This window comes from Astatotilapia calliptera, chromosome 1, assembly GCF_900246225.1.
Source record: "Astatotilapia calliptera chromosome 1, fAstCal1.2, whole genome shotgun sequence".
Lineage (NCBI taxonomy): Eukaryota > Metazoa > Chordata > Actinopteri > Cichliformes > Cichlidae > Astatotilapia > Astatotilapia calliptera.
In genome coordinates, this window is record NC_039302.1 from 39,507,862 (window position 1) to 39,526,007 (window position 18,146).

The window sequence follows — 18,146 nt, forward strand, 5'->3', positions numbered from 1 at the left end:
CCTGTTGCTTTAATTCTATGGAGCAGGAATGTTTTCAGTATACTTGCTATGTTACTAAGAGCTTGCACCGAACCCATGAAACAGTGCCCTCTTCTGTCTGGTTAATACACAGATTCTTCAACACACTCTCACACACAATAAATATAATAAAAAAGATGACTAAGATGTAAGTTGAGCCCCTTTAATCTGTACCTCCTATTTAAATTAGAATTATGAAAATTAAGCAAAGTGTGAGTAAGACTAATGCTTATACTGGCGTATCAGCATTACTGCTTTCCACAGACGTGGAGAGTGACATTTCACTTTATGTCTTTGTGTTAAGCATTAACTGTATCAATTTTCTTATTGCTTCTCTTAAATACAGCTGTGGAGTCATTTGAAAACATTGTCATTCAGCCTTAAGTGAAACTTCATTATTTTGGCGTGTTGGAATGACAGCATCATGTATGTGGCACCTTTCCACCCACTTTCTCAGTGACAACCAACGAAAAAACCAAAACCAAAAAACATTGGTGAGACATCTTTAACACTGCTGGTAGAAGCAAAAAACCTTTTTACTTTTTCACTTTTTTTTACTCCAGATGAACCATTTTCACTCAATTTTTAGTGTGAATGTTGCAGAACACACACTGACAGTTTGGACTGACAGATTTCGGTCAGTCCAAACTGTCTGTAAATACGGGACAGAAATGCTTCTGAATTCTTTTGCAGCTTTTTGACAGGTATATATTGCTGTGTTACTGACAAGATTAGGAGCCAATGTGCAGGAATCAGAATCGCCACTGAGCTCAAGATACAGCTTTTTGTGCTGGACTCACAAGGATCAAAAATAGAAAAGAACTTAACTAGGGAGAGACTAGGAATTTGCTAACTAGGAAACTACAGGAGACACTTGGAACATGAGGACACTCAGCAAGCGGGAATGAGGGACAACACAACAAAGGGCAAAGGGACACCGAGACAATAGCTGTGTCTCACTTCAGGGGCTGCAGTCTTCGGAGGACCCGGCCTTCGCGGTCTACATGTGCCAGATCCTCCGAAGACCGAGAAGGCCGGAAGCGAGGCTGTGAAGTGGGATGGTCTAGCCTTCAGATTTGCCTCGCCAGCTGTCTCGGTGGAGTTTAATAAAATGAGCCGTCTGCTCCTTGCTATCTAAAATATAACAGGACATTGGAGTAAATTCGCTACCATCTCACACTGTTTAATCAGTTTTCTGTTTAATCAGTTTTCTGTTTGATGTTTATTCAGCTGTATGAAAACTATAACTTTAATCTCAGCCAAACCGATTTACTCAGGAACAAATAGAACACTGAAAAAAGCCAAACAATAACATTTTTAAGTTATCTAAGTGACACGTTTAACCTGAGTAGTGAAAGACCGCGCAGGGTCTGAAAACGATGTGCCGGGAGTCCGGTGTTCTCACCTTGGCCACCCGGTCAGCTATCGAGCTGGTGAGTAACAGACGTGTTACAAATATGTGATGTCTTGATAAATCGAGCAAAAATTTGCAGTTTACACACCTACATTCTTGCTTGAAAACATGTTAAAAGTTTATTTTGTGACCCAGAAAGAGTAATATTTCAAACTCGTTAGCCGCACTTCTTCGCCATTGCCGCATTTGAAAAGTATTTTTATATTATTATGGAAATTTTAGGAATAATAATTTAATTAATAAAGTAATAAGAGTAATTTTACAACTAAGTAGCTGCCACCATTGTTGGAAACTGGAATTGGCTGGGCCGTGCTTTGAATTCTGGGATAGGTTGGGCCAGGAAGGATACACCCAACCTATCCTTGAAATCCGGGAAATTGAAGGACGCATTTGTCGGCTGGAGCAGCCTTCGAATTACGTTGCGTCGCTATGACGTAATCGGCCTTCAAATGCGGCCTCTGAAGGATGGACTGAGATACAGCTGGTATACAGTCAATAAAGGAAGAGGAAACAAAAGCAGTTAAACTGAAAACAATGCACACAGGATAAGAGGACCTTCAAAATAACACAGGAACCTGACACTTAGACAAAACAAACATGGACACATGACTGAAACACGGGTCACAGAAAGTAACAGTTACAACTTATCATCAGTTATCATGCTGTAACTGCTCACTATTATGTTATTTCTGCTTAATGTATTTTGTCTTTTTTGTGAAAAGCATTAAATTCAAAATACAAATACACATTTGAATATATAAGTATATGTATACTCCCATGTATTTCTATGCCTCTGATTGTCAATTCAATTCAATTTTATTTATATAGCGCCAAATCACAACAAAAGTCGCCTCAAGGCGGTTCATAGATACAGAGAAAAACCCAACAATCATATGACCCCCTATGAGCAAGCACTTTGGCGACAGTGGGAAGGAAAAACTCCCTTTTAACATCCAATATTTAAAAGGTAAACAAACAAAAAAATTATTTTGACCAGACTGTAGTCAGACACCTGACTACATCAAGAAGTAGTAGGATCTTTACACTCTGTACCACGTGTCTTCACATTTCCATCTACACAGTGACCTTATAACAGTATTATTAAAATGAAGTAAATTCCACCTTGAAATGAGGTTTGAAATGATGAGTTCTATGTGGTTTAAATGAGCGTTGGTGTACCTCAGCCAAATGTCAGCTTGATAAGAAACGTCAGTCAGTATTTCTTTACCTTTTGATTCAAACACACTGCCACTATCAAAGAGACACAGCAGAGGAAAGGAAGTGGACCCCTGCTGCATTTCATTGAGACATCAAACTTGTTTTTTTATGCTTGCAAGCTGAATTGAAAGAGTTTTCAGTTGCTTACAAAGGCAAGCAACTGAAAACTCTTATTTTAACACAAATATTTTTCATTCTAAGCTGAAACTGAGCTTGAAGTCTGGGGTTTAAGAAGTTAAGAACAGCATCCAGCACATCTGTGGTGATTTTTCTATGTTGAAATAGCAGCATTTGAGCCATCTGGATCCAGTGCCAGGCCCTTACAGTCCCAGTCTTTGGATCAGATCAGCTGGCCCTCTGCAGCCTTATGACAGAAACTCACCAGTCCAGATTAAAACACTTTCAGCTCCCACAGGCACCAGATTTCCCAGCAAAATATGCTTTGACTCAAATGGTGCTATTAAATTTTCTTTTAAGATACACAGCATGAGCACTGGAAATCATCATAAAGTCCTGCTTCAGCTGCAGTTTGGAGAAGGTGAAGGTCTGTTGTTAGTGTTCGTCCTCTGCAGCGGCACTGGATGCTCGTCACATGGTTTCTTTCTGTCTCATTTTTATTTCATAAAACTTTAAGTTGAGGTCCTTACGTAACGTGTCCCATTCTCATTTTCACCTTTCTGTCACTCGTTCACACAAAGGTTGCCTCTGTTTCAGTGAGATTTTCATCTTAAAAGATTAGTCTGTTAAGTAACAAGCGGAGGGAGGCAAACAGGTTGGTGCCATTTGCTGTGCAAAAATAACATTACCTAATCTGAATGACAAACCCATAGAGTCGTAGGTGAAGATCATGAGATGTCTCATTAGATGAGCAGCAATAGCTGGACCAGTCTGTCTGGCAACAACCAAACGACAACCTAATTTGATGCTCAGTTTGATGTTTCTCCCATGTGACTGGCTGAATTCATATTTGTGCTGAAGAGCGATTGTGCCTAATACATGGCTCTTGACTGTAGTCTTGTTATTGATTAACACTCCCATTGGATAATACAACTTTAGCATGTTTCACTGTAGAAATGGTACTGGCCAGATGTGAAGAATTTACTGGACTCAGACTTATTACTTACGAACCATTTAAATATCTGCACCACCAAACTCAACAATGCATTTTTTTTTGTTAACTTGACTGTTAATTAAATCCCTAAACGTGATGCTACATTGTCTTTGACCAAATATTATTCTATGAATCACTTTTAAATGATTATGTTGCAAGGTTTAAAACATTTGTTCCTCCACTTGCTTCATTTCACGTGAATGTTAAACCTTGCTCCACTCTCCCTCCCTTCTGTGCAGCCCTTAATCTGCTGCGTTTAGTTATTAGCTGGACTGGAATGTGTTGGGGTTCTTGGGCCAAGCTGTCCTGACACGTTGCAGCAGCACCAACAGACTGCTGACTGGAGCTGGACCAGGAGGAGTCCTCTGGATCCTTATTTGTCCTGCTTCACCTGTATGACTTGATTAAACAGCTGCAATGAATCAGAGCAAAGAGGGAGTTGAGCCTTTTCAATATTCCTATTATGACTATTCAGACTGGTACTCAAACAACGCAGAGCCTACAAAACCACCCAAAGAGTGAGTATAAAAAAGTTGAGTCAAAGGTGTCAAATGGGGCCATAAGCATTGATTATTTTCACAGGTTGGGTCCTGGTACATCAACAAGGTCAGAAAAGTGCTGAGATGTGGTGGTTTGATTTGTTTTAGGCTTACTTTGCACATTTTTTAATGATGGTTTTAGTCCTTATTTTCTTTTTGTCGCAGAGTTATTTTACCATGTGACCCGACAGCAGATGACAAGCTCTTCCATATATGCATATTATCGATATCAGTAAGTATACTTGGACCTGACTACTCTCTTAAGGGCGGGGGGTTGTTTTGTTGGGTTACTGCAGATAAATTGGGGTCACTTAAAATACAGCATAATATCAAACTTGTTGAACACATTAGCACTCTCCATCACCATATTCCAAACACCAAAAGAGGGAATAATTTAGAAGAATGATGTTCTTCTTAATCCAGTACAGATCCACAGACGTGGAGAATCAATATTACAGTGCACTGACGTTGTTCTGGTTGTACATGGTGACACAACACCTTACTCAAGTCACTGAGTGTTGCTTTTTTTTCTTTAACTTATCACCATCTAAGTTATGATCATATGGGAAATAATGCTAATAATGCATTAATTTATCGGACCTATAGGCTACTGTAGTAGCACAATGAAATGTAGTATTTATAGCTTTGCTTCATTAATGTATAACTGCAAATTGTTGTTGTGTTAGGCTAAAATAAGTCCCTTTATAATTTAAAAGGTGTCTAAGGAGATGCAGCTTTAAAAAGTAAAGTATTATATATTACTCTTTACTTTTCTTATAAGTAATGCAATGCAATTAATTACTTTCTTTGTGATTCATTACTTAGTAATTCATTAGTAATTCATTACACTACTCATTAAAATGCAATAAAAAATAAGAGGATGCATATCCACTCCTCAAAGGCTGTATCACCCCACAAGCTTTTTTCCTCCTGCACAAGAACTGAAATTGGCTGATTGTGGCGCGAATCAGAATCAGAATCAGAATCAGAATCAGAATCTGAATACTTTAATAAGTGCACAGAAAAAAAACATTTGTTAGATGTTTTTTTTTAATCCACCTGTGTGCAGATGACTGAAGAACGCAGTTTATAACACAAGCAGTGGCAAAATTTAAACTGTAATGAAATGACTGAATTTAGTTCAGTAACATGCTACATTACTGTGTTGCTGAAAATGTAGTGTGACTACAGTAATGTGTTACTTTTTAATCTGTTACACCCAACACTGCTTGTTTCTACAGTAAGGCAGAATGAACAAGAGAAACACTGATAACTTTGTAGTTTCTTGGGAATGCATGGCTTAAGCAGTTTATAGCAATTATAGACTGTATAAAAGAGTGGACATTGTCACCAATGTAATCCGCTAGTCATCTTAGTCTTAAGATAGCTTTTTGCAAACAAACATAACAAGCAGGGGTCAGCTCTGACTCACAAGCCAAGAAATTTTTATGTAGTATCAGATAAAATTATAGATTTGAATGTCTGCTGCCAACACAGCTTGAACATTTAAACTATTCTCCTTTTAAGTGGAACATAAGAGGATGAGAGAGGTTCATTTCCCAGTACATCCTTTGGTGCATTTTCCAGGAATCCGTCAGTTGTCTTTGCTCCCAAAGGATATGCCATTTAGGGACTTTTACTGTCATTTAGCCTTCAACCAATTACGAATGAACACAACTGACTCAGTCATAAAAATCCTTCTACTGTGTATAGAATGGACACGACCCAATTTCATTGTACGGTAAACAATCTGAAAAACTATTAGAGGTGGGTCATGAAATATGTTTTCTACCAAACAAGGTTATTTATTTGAGGTTCTTCTGACTTATAGGTCAGTTCCTGACATATCTACAGTGCTGTGTTATTTTGGAAAGTTGAAGTTTTAATGAGCTCCTGGAGCTGGCAAAGGCTCTGATAAACACAATCAAATACAACTTAGCCCTGAAAGATAGGGGGCACAGTAAAGCCTTATCATTTAGTGACACGACAGCATATTAAGAATAACCTTTGCAGTTCACCATTTGTACCTGAAACGAATGTCATAATCCTGTCTTAATCAGATTGTCCTATCATTTCAAGGAAGCATTCGATTACACTTGTTTACAAGTGTGTTACAAACAGTCTTTTTTTATGAATCTGCCAACATTTTGGGGCAGCTTTTGACAAAAGGAAACTTTTTAGAACAAGCTAGCCTAAAATTACGTTTCCAGCATGTAATGTAAAAAAACTATACTACTTTACTATATTAGTATATAATGACAATCACTGATGTGGCATTAACTGTATGACGCGTAACGGAAGATCTAAAATTTTGTCCTTCCATCTAGCTGGTGATCATGTTAATCCTGGCAGGTCTCACCAGGAAAAATAAATTCTGCCAGGGTTTCGCAAGAGGATCCTCAAGCATCTTCAGGTAAATTTGGTAAATACAAATTTAACTGCACATTTGTCTCATGTTATCTGAGCCTCCCTGTGTGATCTCACAGTCCAGCCAACTTCCTGGATCAGACTCAGAAAAAAGGAGTGGTTATGGCTGTTTTTGGACTGGTGTTCAGCAAGCTGGCAATGCTGGTGATCACCCCAGACCCTCTGCCTTTCTCCAAAGATACTCCAGCAGATAATAAAGGTAGACATCTGAATGCTTGTTTGTTCTTTAGTTGCAATGAAGATTGTAATTGCTTCAGTTATATGGTGGTTTGATTATCATGCCAGTCAGTGGTTTTTGAACATACACTGCCTTTATTATTATCCCTTTATTATTAAAAATCAGATTATTCACGTGGAGGATTCTAGAGAGTCCTTGTTTTTCCATTTTGTCTATACTGATTAGATTAGAGGTTTCATTTTAGGAACTGATATGCCCTGTCTTTTTTTGGGTCCTTTTTTTCCAGAGTACATGAAGATAATCGCCATATTTTATTACCCAATCCTGTATTATCCTCTGTTGGTATGTGGAACTCTGCAGCGCAAAGCAGGTTATGTGTTTGGGACACTGCTCTCCTTCACTCACTTTGGAGTCCTGGTGTGGCAGAAATTTGACTGTCCAAAGACTCCAGAGGTAAAATACCAACAAAAAAATACTGATGTATAATGTTTAAGGGAAACAAATGAATTTCATATCTGAGAAGAATACTTTCTTTAAAAGTTTATGTTGCCCTTCTGTTTTCAACGTCAGACTTGGTATAAAAAAATCCTACACAGATTTCAAATATCTGCTGAATTTAAAGACATTTGTTGCTATGCAACCTCATGGTAGATTTTGAGGTGCATGAACAAGCTACTGTGGCAACAACTCAACCAATCCCAAAGATTTTCCTTTCCATGTTTCATTTTCATGACATGCTTGTACAGTGTTGATCTTGCTTCTAGTTGTAGCAGACATAAGCTAGTCAAAAAGTTTGAAAACAGTGCAAAAGCTGGAAGAAATAAAACCCAAACAAGATGGGAACAGCCAAGTCTGGTTATAGTTGTTTAACTTTTGTGATTTGTCATTAAGTAAGTCCTTTAGTAACTGATAATTTTATATAATTTTGGGTTTGTATAAAATACATCACGTTACAATTGAAGGAACTGATACTTTAAAGGACAGCATATTTTATTTGTTTACAGATCTATAAATACTATGCTCTACTCGCAAGTCTGCCTCAGCTGGCCTGCCTTGCATATCTCTGCATTCAGTTCCCTTTGCTGTTTGTGAAAGGACCAAAGACGGACGAGGTGAGAAAAGTCAGAATACACAAACATTCTAAATTTCAACATTCTAAAAATGTATGATATTTATCTCTGGCTGTGGCTGGTGCACACGAATAAGTACGTAACATAGTTCAATTATGTAAAACAGAACTGTGATTACAATGAGCAGCTTGTGCAGAAAAAGAACAGGTTTAACCCTGTGTCCTTCAGCAGATTATGACGGGAGAGGTGACATTTTCCCACCTTCAAATATATTAATCCAAGACTTATACTTCAAAAGCAGATTAAATCCCCAACAAACACTAATTGGTAACATTGAAATTACAGAGTTATGAAGGAAATTAAACTTGTAGTTATGTTCTGAAATACTGACACCTTAAAATGTTTTTGCTCACAGGACCTTGACAGTAGCTACTACACCAACTATGTGAAGTTACTTCTCAAGAAAAAGTCCTCAACTGCCAGGTGAGCAGAGATTAAAGAGTGATTTATTTTATTAGACTCAGAGTGGTGACACAAAAAAAAACATGATAGAGGTCGGGATCATATTTCAATGAAGACGACAAAATTTATAATGAAAGCTTGCTCATTGGCAGTTTTGCTGCTGACTTTAATGTGTTCAGTTCCAGTTCCATTAACTGTGCCATTACAGTGAGCTAGCAGCTTACTTTGTTGCAGTGTGATCATTTTCTGACTTCTCAGTTTCAGAATGTAATATGTGACAAAGGCCTGATAATGTTTGTAGGTTTATTTTTAATCGATATTTATAGAGTAGTATTTGCTAAAGATTTTCCTTTCAGAATATTCTTTTCTTTCTACATTGTATTAGCTGACTGTCACTGGTACAGAGCCCAGGCTCCACAAGTTATAAGCTAAAATAATCGCTCTTTTGGAGTAACTTCAAAAATGAGATTAGTGGAGTCTAGCATTTGATATTAAATCAACTGATCATTTGCTTCTCTGGCTTCATGCAAATCAAATTAATTGCACTTTCAAGCCACATGCCAAAATTATTATTTTTTGTCTGTTTTTTAAAAGTGAGATTCCTACTGGCTTCAACTGTGTAATTGTGTATAATCCTTTAAACCCACAAATATGTTGAAATTTACCACATTTCTCACCACATGTATGCATGATTTTCATTCAAAGTAAAAGCATTTTAAAACTGTGGATTACCTATATTTGCTTGCACCTTCAAAGGTGATAAAATTAGGATAGTTAAAACAACCAAATTCACCTTAAAAATCCAGGTTACTGTTAAGACTGATAGGAAGAAGAGGAAGAACAAAGTTATTTTCAAAACAAGGTACAAAGAGTTTACGTGCAATTAAAGAAGTATGAGTGAAGTTTATTATATAAAGACAGGCCAAAAGCAAGTGACAGTTTTTAAAAAATAAAGAAAATGCTGAATTAAAAAAGATGAAGTGTTATCTTTGTTTATCTTCAACAGGCCATTGAACAATTAAGGTGCTTACAGAAGGTTTACTGTATATTTCGGGGGATAAACCTCTATAACCGAAATGATCATTGCAAAATGGGATTTGGATATTTATTCAGCTTTACCTGACGATCAGTCTGACTGTGTAATTCTGAATCAGCTCAAGTTTGTTTTCTTTGTCTTTGTTGTGTGAGCAAAAAAAAATGAGAACAGTGGATTAATCTAATCAAAATCAAAGGTAGTATTTTCTAAATTATTTTATAGACAAGGTTTTTTAATTTTGAGAACTGTAATATGCATAAATAAACAATTACGTTAATATCCTTGTTGAAATTTTAATTATTTAAAGATATTTTTTAAGCATTTATTAAATAAATACTTACTGGAAGACTGAGATGTGAACCAAAATAGGAGGAAATATAGTACTACAGTGTTGCAATGGAGCTTGTGGCCTTGAATTGTTACTGTAGAAAATGTTTGGTTACTAGCGTAACCCAGATTCTCTGAAAACCAAGGGGGATATGAGAGATTATTCTGATTCTGATTATCTGATGGATCATACCGGAGGGCTCTTCCCATAGTGAGGTACTGGGGGGGGCTTGAAAAGGAACTTGCAATTCAGTTGCAGATATCAGCAATACATAAGTAAATAAGTTAAATAAATTAAATATAAATCGCATTCATGTAGTTTGCAGCTCTCACGACTTGTTCTCTTGTAGTTTGTCAGCATCTGACAAACCAGCGCTTGCAGAGAGAATTCTGGAGGTGATTAAGGGTTACATTTATATTCCTGAAAAAGGTGAGTGTTCTCATACAGATATATTTTTTATGTAACGCTGACTTAACTTCTTCTGCATATCTGACATATTGGAAATGCTGCAGTAACCTACTTGATCATTTTTCCTTTCAGTGTTTCGTTTTCCACTGAAGCTGGCGGTATCATCTTTTGTTACCTGTGTGGCTATACACCATGTGAGCTTAAATAAGCCAATAATACCTTTACCTATTTTAAAATGTCATACCATCTTGGTTCATTTGTTTTACATTCACCATTGCCTGTTTCACCCTACAGACCGCACTCTTGATAGTTGTCCTGGTGGTGCCCACTCTCCACATTGTTCGTGCTGGTATTGATGAAAATATCGCCTTCTTGTTACTGGGTTTTGGGATTGTGTTATCAGATGACAGGATGGAGGTTGTTAGAATTGTAACTTTTTACACATGGCTGCTGGAAGGTATGTGGGTCTGTTTGCTGTCCCTGTAACAAAATACCAAAGTATTTTTGTTTTAAAGTAAGACTAATTTGTTTTTTCTTTTGCATCATTTGCTTGTTAGTATGCTACCTCTGTGCGATGACCCTGTCTTGCTTGGTCAGCCTTATTATGCTCATGAGGTCCATGGTTCTCCACAGGTATGTGCAGTAAATCCTCAGAGACTGGAGGCATTGGTTAAAGGAAACTCTATTTTCTCCATGAAAAGTTTACTTATTCTGAATACTGATTATAGTCTAACCCCAATATTGCCAGACTTCTCATTGTTGCCTGATGATAAGTATTTCAACTTTGTTACTTATTTTTCTCTAGATTTTTCTCAGACAGGCCTTCCTGTCTGAACCTGATGTGTCACTGGCTTAATGTGTTTCAGATCAAACCTAAGAGGACTGTATAAGGGAGACATTTACAAGCTTTGCAACAACCAGAAAACCATGCATCCGTCTAGAACAGGTGTTGTCTGTTGGATGGGCTTGACGGGATACCAGGCTGCAATCGTCAGCCTTGGTAAAGCTTGAATAAACTGCATCACTGACTTTAGTTTTAAGAATAATGCTGGAAAATACCACATCATGAAAAGAAAAAAAACAAAACCCTTTTGACTTGTCCTTTTAATAGGGATTGTCTCTCAAAAAGTTTTTTGTCCGAAGAAAAGAACTACAACTAAAAAAGACAGGCTGTTGATCTGGATGGCATGTTCCCTTATTACCATGAATGCACTCATTGTAGTTTACTAAAGTACTAACTATGTAGTAATCCAGCTTTGCAAATGCTTGTGAGTGATGCTTAATAAAACCTGTAGTGCTGGCCATTTAAAAAAGGCTTAAGGGGTTAAGGAAAAAAAATACTTTTAGAAATGATTTTAATATTCAAAGTGGCCTGTTTCTGTGTTAACTCTGCAGGAATGGCTATCCAGACCATTGTGTTTTTCATCTGCTTCTTGTTGCTGGTGTTTTTGATCATTATCCCAGTGTTTTACGGCCGTAACATCATTGTCTTTGAAATTGCAGGAAAGGCATGGTGAGTCAGCAACAATTCATATAGCTCTTTCCTTTTTTCTCTTTTCATGAATCAATGATTCAAAACACTTTCATTTTCCACCTTTGTGATGTCTCAGGCCGGCCTGGGTCACACTGATACTGGTGACAGGGCTTCAGCATGTGACTGCTAAGTTTGCTTTCATCAAACAAAAAGCCGGCACAAGAGACCTGAACAACAGGTGTGTTTGTTTAGTCCTACTCATTTGTTGGAATGCAGTTTAATTAGGTTTTGTTTATTACTTAGACATTTCAATTACTAGTTGTAATTTTATTTTTGTTCGATACTAATAAAAATGCAATGCAATTCTGAGGATGAAACTGTTTAATTATTAGTAACACGTGTCAGTTATTTAGTTTAGCTCTTTTACAGCATAAATGATGTCTTTAAATTACAAAGAACTGAATAAATAAATAAATGGTTTTCCAACTATTAGTACTGAAGGCTTTGTATCTGTATCGTCAAAAAATACTAAAGAAGTAGATTAAGTAGATTACAACATGAATACTTTCTCACTGGGATTCAACTTGTTAATTAGAGACATGCAACTACTTCTGAGGACACTGGGGTCTTTGTTTTGTGGGAGAGGGGGCCTCAGAGAGTTTCTGTTGAGTAGTTTTAGCTTTAGGCTGAAAACTGATTCAAAAACATCCATTTAATACAAAGACATTATTTAATTTATATAGATTGTTAAAGAATAATGAGTGGTTTTATTTAATTTTGTACTGAGGCATAAAGTTGGAGAACAAAGAACAAATCTAGCTGAAAGGGTTGAGATTTCTTGAGTTTTAAGACCTATTATGGTCCAATCTCAAATACCATTTCCCACAATGCAACTCAGAATCCTTTATTTGTTGTTGTTGTTTATTTGTTATTACTTCATTTAAAAATGTGAAGCCTCCACTCATCAGAGGTCAGCACTTTCAGGGTCACAAGCTCTGTCACAGGCTTTGTATTGCTAATGTAATTAACTTCATGTTTACACTCAGTTTTTTCTCACAGTCTCCTCCATGATGCTTTTCAGAGAGAGTCTGTTCCTCCTGACGTACCTGCTGTTCCTAATCAACACCGTGGTGGGGCTGGTTGTTGCCATATGGAGAATAGTAATAACAGCTTTGTACAACATCATCCATCTTGGTCGTATTGATGTCAGTCTGCTGCATCGCACAGCAGAGTCCTATGACCCAGGTACGATTCATTCAATTTGTCTAGAACAATGGAATCCTGGAGTATTGAGGAATAGGCTATATAGACCTTTGTGAACACATCCTTTATGTACAGTAACACTGTTACTAATTTTAATCATCTTGAATGACTTGATGATAATAACAAAAGTATGCAATTGCATTTTTCAGACAGTCTGATTTAAATTCTACTCTGTGACCTTTAACTCTATTTAGCCTACTGCTACTACACACACTTCCTGAAGGTGGAGGTCAGTCAGTCGCACCCGGTGATGAAGGCTTTCTGTGGGCTGCTGCTGGACATGATGGTTGGGGGTGGGAGAGCTGGACAGAAAATACAAGATGCAGAGGAAGGTAGAAATCCTAAACTGGAAACACATAAAGACAAACATCCTCTCTCTCTCTCACACACACACACACACACACACACACACACACACACACACACACACACACACACACGCAAACACAGTCCAGCTTTTGTGCCACTACATTTAAAACATATTGAACATTAAGTATTTAATAAGAATGTAATAATAGTGCTTTATGAAAAAAAATGCGTTGTGGGCAGGAGAGGGAGTTGTTGTAATACCTAGAATGATCACAATTGGAAAAAATTAAGTGCTGACTTATTCTTTTAATACAGCCGTGGTTTAACTTCTGAAGGCCACAATGTGTTACTCTCAACATGTCAAGCTCAGCTCTACACTGTCCAGCTTAATTATCCTCACTGTCAGGAAGAGCTTTTACCGTAGACTCAGCTAATTGCTACTGCTAATGCTGTGGTCCAATCATAATATGTTTATTATTTAGCATTTCTGCTTATTATGCTGCCATGCTGAAATCTGCATCCTGGCAATCCTCACTTTATGATTATTACTACTGCATGTTGCAATTGTGTAACATTGTTAGTATAAATGATAAAAAATTTAGCTTACAGGAAAGAGCAACATTTATCACTTTAGAATGGCATGCCAAAATTAGCACAGGACCATTGTGTTTTCATTAAATCCACTTTTCTCTATATTATATTATAAGTTGCTGACTCTCAGATGAATATGCTTGTAATGACAAATATCAAAATGGATATTTAGTTGTGTAGCTTTTACTGACTACAATTTCTAAACCCACAGAGTTGCCAAATACAGAAGGCTTTGAGTGTTTCTCCACAATGTGTTCTTTTCAGTGACACACACATGAAGCATGCTTATGCTGTTATATGGGGTTGTAACAATTTCTTAGCCACTGTTTTCAAAATACGTCATGCATACATTGATACATGACACTAAGCATATTCAGCCCCTTGGTTTGCTGTCTCATTCTGCCCTCAGCCTGCTCCTCCTTCATGCTTTCAGGAATTCAGGAGAATAAGCCAAGCAAGGCGAACAGCAGTCAAAGGATTCGCTCTCGCTGGCAGCTGATGTACACATTGGTTAACAACCCCTCCCTGCTGGGCTCCAGGAAGCATTTTCAGACTCTGCAGAACTCGGAGAACGTCCTGAATGGCACCCCCAACCGAACCTCCAAAAAGGGCAGCAAGATGGAGGCCAGCAAGCTGGGCGCAGAGCCAGCAGAGCCCACTGAGACCCCTGAAAGCCAAGAAAAAACTGAATGAGTTTGAGTTGGCAATATATTTCAAAATTGTACTGGGTGTAATCTGCATTAAACAAACCTGCAAGTGCTAAATATAACTACTGCAATCAACCGCTTTGCTTCAGAGATCTTTTAGCATTTAACTTATGTAAATAGTTGTCTAAATTATTCTGTTTATTTCTCTTAGGTTAGCTTTAGGCAACAAAAACATTACATTAAGATCGCATCCAGAAAGCACAAAAGTACAGAATATGTACTTAAACAGAAGTACAGATACTAGTGTTAAAAAATACTCCAGTGAAAGCTGAAGTATGGATTCAACTTCTATACTAAAGTAAAAAAGTACCGGCTCTGAAATGAACTCAAAGTAATAAAAGTAGCTCTTTGGAGAGTGTTTCTACTACCTATTTTTGTGCAAAGTTAACTGAACTCTGTGCTGTATTAATGTAATGATAAAATAATATCAGTAGAGGGAACAAAAAACATGTTTCAGTCTCATTTTTAATTCTAATAAATGTATTCAGCTTGAATCGATTATGAGAAGAGAAAAAGAAGGAAATAAAATAAAATAGCTCTTTTTTTTGTTGCTTACATTGCCGAGGCTGATTTTGCCTCTAAAAATGAGTACAGTCAGGGGTTAAAGTGAGATTCAGCAGGTGCAGGAAACCTAAAATCAGTTCTAATGGCTCAGAGTGGGGAAAAGAAAAGCATCACACATGAAATTAAATAACACAGTTAGGGTTAGTCTACCTCAGTTTTTGTTGCAGCTTGTTTCACAATATGAAAAAAACGTGTAACATGTACAGACCCAATATCTGATTTAGAATAAAATAGACCTTTATTGTCATGTACAATAAAAGTATAGAAATTATAATTTAAAAACATGAAGACATCATGTAAGCTTTAAACTTCTGGTTTATCAAATCCTAATGAGGAAATAGCTGTAGTCCTTATTTCTCTTCTTCCTCTCCTGTCCTGTCTTTCTTATCTCCATCTCTGAATGAATTTAGCTCTCTGACTTTTCTCTCCCTGTGAAATAAGCAGTAGCAGCAGACAAACTGCGCACAAACAGTGTTTTTGATGATGCTTGCTGTGCTGATAAAAATGTTGTATGTGAAATTACCTGCCACTAAAACTATGTCACTCCATTTTTGTTTTGTCCTCTTCTGTTAGGCTAGCTAGATGCTGAAGTACTTGTGTTGTGTCGGTGTTGTGCCAGAAAAAAAGAAAGCACAAACCACTTTAACCCCTGACTTTGGCACACAGGTTTGCCTCTTTCATCTCTTTTCCCCTGGTGAACAGGACTGCCTGTCTTGAGTTACTGTTCAGGCTTAAATCGGTTTGATGTATGAAGGCCCGCAGTGACGTAAAATAATAACTCCCTGTCAAATGTTTTAAAACAAAAGTAACAAGTCTGTTAAGAAGTAGAACGTACAGATATTTATTTTAAAATGTAGGGTGCAAAAGTAAAATGTTGTCAGAAAAAAAACTACTCAAGTAAAGTACAAATACCTGAAAATTCTACTCAAGTTCAGTAAGTTTTTGTAATTCGTTACTGTATGTGTAACAAAGTAAATCATAGGCATTGTATGTGAAGTTTGTGTTTACTGAGATAGCTCACAGAACTCCCTCACACAACAGTTAGAGTGACAGAGTTCTCTTTGCCACAAATTGACTCCACCAGTTAAAACTACTGAAAGTGCTGCAGGGACACACTGAAGCCTGACCCAAAGGAACCACTGTGCATTTCTCAGTGCCAGAGAATAAAGGATGTGCTGAGAAGTTCCCAGTCGGTGACCCAAAGGGTCAGAGACCCTAGGTAGTCTACAACTTAATATGTGGTTATAATCTTGAGGTTGATTGGAGTGTCTATCACTAAAGTATCCCTGCAGAGTGTACATCACATTTCAACCAACCAAAAGGAACTCTGAAGAAATGTGGCTGCGAAAAGAAGATCCAATGGGATTCCAAAAGAAATATTAATAACAATGCAGGTCTCAGCTCATGTATGAAAAATATAATTTAATTTTGTTAAGCTTTACTTTACAGTATTGTTCAATTAGTCTGGAAGCCTTTTTAATTAGTTAATACTGACTTGCATGACGCACAGACTGATGGCAGTGATCAATGTCAGCATCAGACATGCAGCACGGAGTCAATAAGCAGTCCTAGTTTATTTTTGTCTGGGTAATGTAGCTATGCCAGCCCATACTGATTGGATATTTGTGTTCTCAGTGGTGTAGGAGGATTTTTAAGACCATGGACGGGCAAATTTATATATAAACCAACTTCACAGCAAAATCTCACAAGCTGAAGATACAAATATTTTATATTTACTCTAGTATAAACATTGTTTTCTGCTGCAGAATACAGTGTACGATCTTAATATGCTGTTAGAAGACTGTATGTGTGTTTGTTTTTATTTACATTTCAGCTTTGTCATAATATCTTATCTTATCTCATATTTAGATACCTAATTACAGTTTCCTATTAGTTTCCTATTATGTTTGCTGTTTTACATACAAGTCCTGAAGATAAATAAAAAAGCAAAAAGATAATGTGCTAGTAAATTTGCATATTTCTTTTTTTAGTCATTCTTTTAAAACTATGTCAATATTTTTTTAAAGAAAATTCACAGTTTTTATATGAATTTATTTTGTTGATGACTGTAAATTACTATCCAATAATGCATGCATCTTCTGGGCTCAGCCAATCAGAGCCAGCAGATTTCGTTACACAGGCATTTTGCCGTTACAGGGGCAGAAATATTGCTGTTAAGTGCCTTCATAACTTGAATTTTTCGTTAAATGGGGTATTCGTAAGTCGGGGTTCCACTGTACTAAGAATATTAAGCAAATATATTAAATATTATATGTTTTCATGGTTTAATACAGTTCTTGCTTGGTGAGTGAAAATATCCTGAAATGTAAATGTTTCAGACTGGGTTGACATCTTATTACTGTTAAAGAAAGACAATAAACTAAAAGGGTAAATAATGGAGGACATGCTGACCAGGGTAAGGATATACTACTTTACTGTAATTTAACAGTAAAAATTTCCTCCTGTGTACTCTTCCAAATACCAGAATTTATCATATGTTTAGTGTTTATTGATCTTATTATCTTAATCATTAAGCAGCTTTCTTGTTTGATCTAGTCATTAGTAAGTTTTTACTAAGAAGTCTTTTACTTCCTGTTTTTCTTTTTTTAATGTTTAACTTACATTTTTAAGGAATCACATGATCATTTTTACAAGAACTTGTGCATCATCTTCCATGCATGTACATTTCACCTATTGCATTATTGTTTTCTGATTAACAAAACAATGTTAGTGCTTCAAGATGTGCACTGTGAGATAAAATTTGAATGAATAAGAAATTACTTTTTAAAAGTAAACAGGACTGACAGTTGAGGTGCATTACATTAGAGTGATAGAGAGACGTTCCAATGAGTCACAGTGCACGGACAAGTGGACAAGTTACACGAGAAGTACAGGCCAGAATGCTTGAACTGTATGGGTACTTCTTTGCTGCGGGCGTTCTCTTAGGTCCACTCTCAATTGCTCCATTTCATCACTAAGCATCAATTAAAAGTTGTTCTGAGTGATCATCTTTATCCTGTCATGAAATA

At 36.9% G+C, this 18,146-nt stretch overlaps 1 protein-coding gene across 2 annotated transcripts; it reads left to right on the forward strand.

Moving 5' to 3' along the window:
• Positions 1 to 4,067: 4,067 nt before the first annotated feature.
• On the forward strand, positions 4,068 to 17,075 carry LOC113027813 (receptor for retinol uptake stra6-like). 2 transcript variants are annotated; one of them, XM_026177633.1, is made up of 17 exons: positions 4,068 to 4,279; positions 4,466 to 4,532; positions 6,628 to 6,713; positions 6,787 to 6,926; positions 7,192 to 7,358; positions 7,910 to 8,017; positions 8,391 to 8,458; positions 10,151 to 10,230; positions 10,342 to 10,403; positions 10,504 to 10,666; positions 10,767 to 10,842; positions 11,076 to 11,209; positions 11,605 to 11,722; positions 11,820 to 11,921; positions 12,765 to 12,928; positions 13,141 to 13,278; positions 14,256 to 17,075. In XM_026177633.1, exons 1-17 carry the CDS (start codon positions 4,179 to 4,181, stop codon positions 14,537 to 14,539), a joined length of 2,058 nt encoding a protein of 685 aa, XP_026033418.1. In that variant the 5' UTR covers positions 4,068 to 4,178; the 3' UTR covers positions 14,540 to 17,075. The 2 variants fall into 2 exon arrangements, with proteins under 2 accessions (XP_026033418.1, XP_026033425.1); XM_026177640.1 differs by having other exon boundaries at positions 14,280 to 17,075.
• Positions 17,076 to 18,146: the final 1,071 nt, after the last annotated feature.